Raw genomic sequence first — 7,615 nt, 5'->3', positions numbered from 1 at the left:
CGGCTGCGTCTTGAACCCTTTCTGCGCAGTGGACTTCAGGTCAAACCCTAAACCCTAAACCCTAAACCCTAAACCCTAAACCCTGAGCCGTGAAGGGCCCTAAGCGCCGGTGCCCGCCGCGGAGAGGCGAAGCGCCGAGCGCCGCGCGCAAACGAGAAACCAGGCCGAAACCCTAAACCCTAAACCCTAAACCCTAAACCCCCGCTGCAGCGCGAAACCCTGCTGCTAAACTCTAAACCCTAAACCCCCGCTGCAGCGCGAAACCCTGATCCGAAACCCTAAACCCTAAACCCGCGCTGCAGCGCGAAACCCTGGTGCTAAACCCTAAACCCTCTTTAGAAAGAAGGCGAGCAGTATCTGCACAGGGGTTTAGAAATGGAAAACCCTAAACCCTAAACCCTAAACCCTTAAGCCTTTACACGGAAAGCGTGAAGCAGCAGCAGCGGATGTTCGAGCGCTTACGACCCACAGCAGCGCCTTTCAAGGCCGAGGGTTTAGGGTTTAGGGCTTAGGGTTTAGGGTCTAGGGTTTATAGTGGATTTGCAATACAGTAACGACGCCGTTGCTGCTGCTGCTGCTGTTCCCGTTGCTGCTGCTGCTGCTGCTGTTCCGGTTGCTGCTGCTGCTATTCCCGTTGCTGCTGCTGCTGCTGCTGTTCCCGTTGCTGCCGCTGCTGCTGCTGTTCCCGTTGCTGCTGCTGCTGCTGCTGTTCCCGTTGCTGCTGCTGCTGCTGCTGTTCCCGTTGCTGCTGCTGCTGCTGCTGCTGCCTCTCCAGTGTTTTTGTGCCCCCTTTTGCGAATTTGCCCAATTGTTTATTTTTATTTAATTATTTATTTATTTTATTTATTTATTTATTTATTATATTTATTTATTTATTTATTTATTTATTTATTTCTACAGAAACAAAAGCTGGACTTGCCCCTTTTCGCTGCAGCGAAATTCCTTCCCCAGCCACTATGCCGCCCACATATCCGAACATGTAAGAAAAATAAATTAAATAAATAATTAAAATAAATAATTAAAATAAATAAATAAATAAATAATAAATAATTATAATTATAATTATAATTATAGCTATGATTATAATTATAATTATAATTATAATTATAATTATAATTATAATTATAATTAATTTATTGATAATAGATAGAACAAGAATAGGAAAGTGGGAAACAAATGGGTGGGTAGCAGTGGCTGGCTGGAGCCGCTTTGTTCCTATTATTGCTTAATAATTAATTAATTAACGAGTTAATTAATTAATTAATTAATTAACAATTAATTAATTAATTAATTAATTAATTAATTAATTAACAATTAATTAATTAATTAACAAGTTTATTTATTTATTTATTTATTTATTTATTTATTTTCAGAATTTGCCCGCGGAGTTGCTGTACCCAACCATTGAGTACATCTTGCCCCCCAGCATGTCTTTGCCCAGCAGCGCAGCAGCAGCAGCAGCAGCAGCAGCAGCAGCAGCAGGAGCAGCAGGAGGCGCCAGCCAGCTGCTGCCTTCTCCTCTCTTTGTGCTAGTTCTGGACACTTGCATAATTGAGGAGGAAATCGAGCAGCTCAAGGACTCGCTGCTGCAGGTGTTTGCTGCTGCTGCTGCTGCTGCTGCTGCTGACGTTGTTGCTGCTGCTGCTGCCGCTGCTAATGTTTCTGCTGCAGCTTCTTGTGCTGCAGCTGGCATTGCTGCTGCTGGTGGGGTGTCTGCGGTAGCTGCTTCTGCTGCGGCTGCTGCTGCTGCTGCTGCTGTGTCTGCTGCTGTATTTGCTTCTTCTGCTGCAGTTGTCGCTGCTGCTGCAGCCGCTGTTGCTGTAGATCCCGTTGCTGCATTCGCTGCTGCTAACACTGCTGCTGCTGCTACCACTGTGCTGCTGCTGCTGCTGCTGCTGCTGCAGATCCTGCGTTTCCTGTGCGCGTGTGCGCATTCCTCGATCTTGCTTCTTTTTTTGAATTTCTTTTTAATTTAAAAAGAAAATAAATTTAAAATTAAAAATAAAAGTTATTTGTTTGCTTCGACTCAGGCTCTGGCGCTGATGCCTTCAGATGCAATGATTTGCCTCATCACTTTCGGGGCCATGTGCATGCTCCACGAAATTGCAGACGGAGGAGAATACAACAAAGTTCATGTTTTCCACGGATCCAGAGACCTTTCTTCAGCTAGTGTGAGGGTTTAGGGTTTAGGGTTTAGGGTTTAGGGTTTAGGGTTCAGAGTTGGGGTTTTAGAGGTGTCAGTTCATGTTTTCCACGGAGCCAGAGACCTTTCGTCAGCTAGTGTGAGGGTTTAGGGTTTAGGGTTTAGGGTTCAGAGTTGGGGTTTTAGAGGTGTCAGTGCATGTTTTCCACGGATCCAGAGGCCTTTCTTCAGCAAGTGTGAAGGCTTAGGGTTTAGGGTTTAGGGCTAAGGTTTGGCAAGGCTTAAGGCTTAGGGTTTAGGGTTTAGGGTTTAGGGTTTGGGGTGTTTTCAGATTCAGCAGCAGCTGGGACTGGGTGGGGGCGCTACTTATGCTGCTCCCCGCGGCAGCAGCAGCAGCAACAAATGCCCCTGGCTGCCTCCAGCAGCAGCAAGATTTATTCAGTCTGTGGGGGACTGCGAAGCAAAAGTTTCCTTCATTTTGGAGTCCCTGAAGAAGGACTACTGGCCAGTGCCAGCAGACTCAAGGTGAGGGTTTAGGGTTTGGGGTTTAGGGTTTAGTTCGAATGGACCCTTTTAAGCTTTAATTATATCTTATTATTTGCTATTTCGTTTTATTTTATTTTGTTTTCTTCATTTGATTCACATTAATTGCATTTTATATTTGTTTCAGTTCGTTTAATTTGCCCTCTTTTGAACACGTAGTAGCGGGGGTTTGCAAGACCCAGCTGGAGTTTGTTCTCAATTCAACTTTTTTATTTCGGAATTATTTGAATTGGAGTTATTTTTGATTTATTTTTTAATTATCGTTTCTCTTCTTTTTTTCATCTTTTTGCATTTTGGTTTCTTGGTTCCGATTAATCTTGCATGTTTTGGAGTTGTCTGAATTGCAATTGCTCGGAATTCCTTGATTTTAGCGGCATTTTCGCCGCTTTTTGCATATTTTTATTTTAAATTATTATTTATTTCTCTTTTTTCGAGTTTATTAATTACTTCTTTGAGTCGAAAATGCACTGGATTGATCAGTGTTGCCCAGCCGATCAGCCTGTTCAACTTTTTTCCCATTTTTTCGCATTTTTTCCGCGTTTTTCCGCATTTTTTCTCCATTTTTCCGGTTTTTTCTCTTTTTCTCTCTTTTTTTTTGCATATCCGCCATTTTCTCCATTTAAAGACCCAAAAGATGCACCGGATTGGCCCTTTCGGTGGCTCTGGCCCTCATAGAAAGCTGTTGGTTGAATTTGCCCGCAAGGATCATGCTGTTCACCGGGGGCGTCTGCACCACGGGTCCCGGCCAGGTGATTTCCTGCATTTCTGCATTCTTTTCTTCGCTTTTTGATTAAATTAATTCTTTTCTTTCCCAATTTATTAATTTGCGAATTTCCAAACGAAAGATCAGTTGTCTTGGGCCTCATTTACTTGCTTAATCGTCTCGTTTTCGCCCCCAAACAGCCTGCTGCTGCTGCTGCTCGCGCCGCTGCTGCTGCTGCTGCTGCTGCTGCTGTCGCGGGGAGCCGCTGTTTTGGGGTTTAGGGTTTGCGTTTTTTGCAGATTGTGGACTTGCCTTTGGCGGAGTCAATTCGCCACCACTTGGACCTCCAAAAGGACAATTCTAATGCCCGATTTGTCCAAAAAGCTCTCAAGTTTTACGCATTTCTCGCAAACCGCGCAGTGCGGGCTGGCTGCGCCATAGACATTTTCGCCTGTTCTTTGGACCAGGTGGGTTTGGGGTTTTTTAAGTTCCTTTTCTTTTCCAAGTGCTTTTCTTTTCCAAATTAGTCAATTTTAAATTACTTTTCCAATTAATTCAAAAGGAAATGGACAAGCTCTTCATTTATTCACGAACTTGTGCCTAGTTTGACTGAGTTTCAATTACTCAGCCGCTTGGGCCACTAGCTAGCTGGCTAGCTAGCTAGCTCGCTGGGGAGCTAGAGAACTAGCTAGCTAGCTAGCTAGAGAGCTAGCTAGCTAGCTAGCTAGCTAGTAGCTAGCTAGAGAGCTACCTAGAGAATTGATTTTGCGAATCAGATGTGTGTAGCTAGCTAGCTAGCTAGCTAGCTATTAGCTAGCTACAGAGCTATCTAGAGAATTGATTTTGCGAATCAAATGTGTGTTTAGTTTTAAAGCATTTACAAGAGAAAATCGTCTAGAGAAACTTATTGTTGCAATCGCCATTTTGTTTACATAATAATCCTAGTAGCAGCGACAGCAGCTACAACACCCAGGACAGCAGCAGCAGCAGCAGCAGCAGCAGCAGCAGCAGCAGCAGCAGCAGTGGGGCCCTTTTGTCTGTTGAATTCTTTTGCCATTCAGGTGGGACTTTACGAAATGAAAGTAATGCCGGAGAAGACGGGAGGCGCTGTGGTGATGGCCGATTCTTTTTCTTTGAATGTTTACAAAGACAGCCTCAGGAAGTTCTTCGAGACAGACTCAACCGGTGAGACAGCAGCTAGCTGGCTAGCTAGCTAGCTAGCTTTAGGGCAGGCTGGCTAGCTACTTAGAGGGTTGGCTAGCTAGAGAGGAAGAGAGCTAGCGAGAGGGAGGTAGAGAGCTAGCTAGCTAGCTGGCACTAGGGCAGCTAATGTGGCTAGCTAGCTAGTGGGGTGACTAGCTAGTCAGCCAGCTAGCTCATCACCCAGGAAACTGGCTAGTTACCTCCTCCAGCTCCCTCCATCAGCACCTATTTATCAAGCTAGCTAGCTATCTAGCTAGCTAGCTAGCTATATAGTTAGTTAGCTAGCTATATAGCTAGCTAGCTAGCTAGCTAGCTAGCTACGTAGCTAGGTACATGGCTAGCCAGGTAGCTTTTGTTGTGTGCATTGGCGGCTTGGGCTTCCAGAACTTCCAGAACTTGGTGCTGAGTGGCTTCGAGGTGTTGGGGGTTTAGGGTTTAGGGTTTAGGGTTTAGGGTTTGTGTGGTTTGGTGGTTTGTTTGTGCAGGGTTTCTTCAAATGGGCTTCAACGCGCGAGTGGAGGTTTTGTGCAGCAAAGAGTTTAAAGTCTGCGGGGCGATTGGCCCGTGCACAAGTGCGTCGTTTTTGCAGTTTTCTGGCGGATTAGCTCGCCGATCTTTCGATAATTGCGGACTTAATGCATCAATTATGCAATTAATTGTTCAATTAGTTCATTTAGAGTCACTTATTTCCCCTTTTTCCCGAATTAAATCGAAAAAGATTCGCAAAAGTCCGCGTGGCTGTTGCGGGCTCGCCGCGGCTGCGGGTTTTGCAAAAGTTTGCTCTTGAGCGCGTTTTGTTCGTTTTTTTGTTTCTTTTTTCGAAATTATTATTATTTTGTTTATTTCTCTTTTATTTTTCTTTTATTTCTCTCGGATTTCGCCGTAGGCACCAACAAAAGAGGCGCGCAGGTGTCGGACTTGGCCATTGGAGAAGGCGCGACTTCCGAGTGGCAGGCGGCGGCGCTGGACAAGGAAACCACGCTGGCGTTTTACTTCGAAGTCACCAACCAACACCATTCCAACTTGCCTCCAGGTGATTTATTTTCCAATTTATTTGTTGACAAACTTTCCAATTTGTTTTCCGGTTTGTTTCCCGATTTATTTCCCGAAAAACTGCGAGAAATCGGCGAAGTTTTGGCGGTTTTCGGTGGAGCTGGCCGGGAACTCCCGAGTGTCTTTCACCTGATTTTTCGGTTTTTTTCGGATTTTTCGGCTTTTTTCGGATACTTTTCTGATTTAAATTGCTCCAAGTTCCTTTTTTATTATTTCCGGCTTCTTTTTCTTTCCAAAAAGCCCCTTTTTGTCCTCTTTTCCGCCTTTTCCTCAGGCAAACAGTCCTTTCTCCAGTTCCAAACGTCTTACTTGCACCCCAGCGGCCGCCGCCGCCTGCGGGTCACCACTTTGTCTTACCGCTTTGCGGAACAGAGCCCTCTAGACATTGCCCCAGGTAATCCCAACTCACAGCTAGCTGGCTAGCTAGCTAGCTAGCTGTCTGGCTAGCTAGCTAGCTAGCTGTCTGGCTAGCTAGCTAGCTAGATGTCTAGCTAGCTAGATAGCTAGGTGGCCATCAAGCTAGCTAGCTGGAAAATTAACTAGCAAGGCAGCTAGCTAGCCTGTTGGATGGCCATTTAGCTATCCAACTGGCTGGCTGCCTAGCTTGCTAGCCAGCTAGCTAGCCAGCAAGATGGCCACCTAGCTAGCTGGCTAGTTAGCTGGCTAGTCGCTCGTCTCCGATTTTTCTGTGCATCTTGTCGCTCGCTCGCTAGCCGTCCAGCTAGCCAGCTAGCTAGCCAGCTAGCTAGCCAGCTAGCTTCCCAGCTAGCTAGCCAGCTAGCTAGCCAGCTAGCTAGCCAGCTAGGCATCCAGCTAGCTAGCCATCCAGCTAGCCATCCAGCTAGCTAGCCAGCTAGCCATCCAGCTAGCTTGCCAGCTAGCTTGCCAGCTAGCTAGCCAGCTAGCTAGCCAGCTAGCTAGCCAGCTAGCTAGCCAGCTAGCTAGCTATTTGCATTTGTTTGAAGGCTTTGACCAAGAAGCTGCAGCAGTTCTGACGGCTCGCTTGGCAGTTTTGAAAACTGAAAACGAAGAGGCCATGGATGTCTTGAGGTGGCTCGACAGAAAACTCATTCGGCTCGTGGCGAGGTTTGCTGGTGAGTTGTTTGTTTTATTTATTTTATTTTATTTATTTTATTTATTTTATTGTTTTATTATTTTATTTATCTACTTTGTTATTTCATTTATTTTATTTATTCTATCTGCTTTATTATTTTATTTGTTTTGTTTATCTTATTTATTGTATTTATTTCATTTACTTTATTTATTCTATTATCTTATTTATTTATTTTATTTATTTTATTTATTTCTTTTATTTACTTTATTTATTCTGTTTACCTTTGTTTTTTTCTATTTATTATTTAATTTATTTTGTTTATTTTATTTGTTTTATTTAATTGTGTCAATTACATCTTTTGTTCTATTTATTTGCACAAAAGTGAAGCTGATGGCTTGAGATGGCTTGACAGAAAACTCATTCGACTTGTCTCGAGATTTGCTGTTGAACTTCTTTATTTATTTATTTTATTTATTTTATTTGTTTTATTTATTTTATTTATTTTATTTATTTTATTTGTTTTATTATTTTATTTGTTTATTGTATCTTTTAGTTTCATTTATTTGCACAGGGAGGCCATGGATGTCTTGAGTTGGCTCGATAGAAAACTCATTCGACTCATCGCCAGATTTGCTGGTTTTGCAAGTTTCGTTCATTTATTTTGTTTATTTGTTAATTTATTTATTTTATTTGTTTTATTTTATTTATTTTATTTATTTAATTTATTTGTTATATCTTCTAGTTTTATTTATTTGCAAGTTTTATCTGTGTTTAATATATGTTTTTTGCTTTGTTTATTTGGTAGATTGTGTCTATTTGTTAAATCTTTTTCCATTTTTAATTATTTGAAAGTTTTATTATTTGATTTGTTTGGTTCATTTGTTTTGTTCTTACTCCTTCTTTTGTTTTGAATCTT

At 42.9% G+C, this 7,615-nt stretch overlaps 1 protein-coding gene across 1 annotated transcript; it reads left to right on the top strand.

The window, feature by feature from the left end:
• Positions 1–1,427: 1,427 nt before the first annotated feature.
• Positions 1,428–7,290, top strand: ENH_00059510 (protein transport protein Sec23, putative; the record flags this gene model as incomplete). The annotated part of the gene is made up of 11 exons (XM_013577085.1): positions 1,428–1,829; positions 2,031–2,171; positions 2,475–2,668; positions 3,390–3,435; positions 3,689–3,856; positions 4,451–4,574; positions 5,078–5,164; positions 5,479–5,625; positions 5,920–6,039; positions 6,611–6,739; positions 7,271–7,290. The coding sequence occupies 11 exons, from the start codon at positions 1,428–1,430 to the stop codon at positions 7,288–7,290; spliced, it is 1,578 nt and encodes a 525-aa protein (XP_013432539.1).
• Positions 7,291–7,615: the final 325 nt, after the last annotated feature.

This window comes from Eimeria necatrix, genomic scaffold (genome assembly GCF_000499385.1).
Source record: "Eimeria necatrix Houghton genomic scaffold, Enh_scaff504, whole genome shotgun sequence".
Lineage (NCBI taxonomy): Eukaryota > Apicomplexa > Conoidasida > Eucoccidiorida > Eimeriidae > Eimeria > Eimeria necatrix.
The sequence above is the reverse complement of the archived record's forward strand: the minus strand, read 5'-3'. Positions and strand labels throughout refer to the sequence as shown.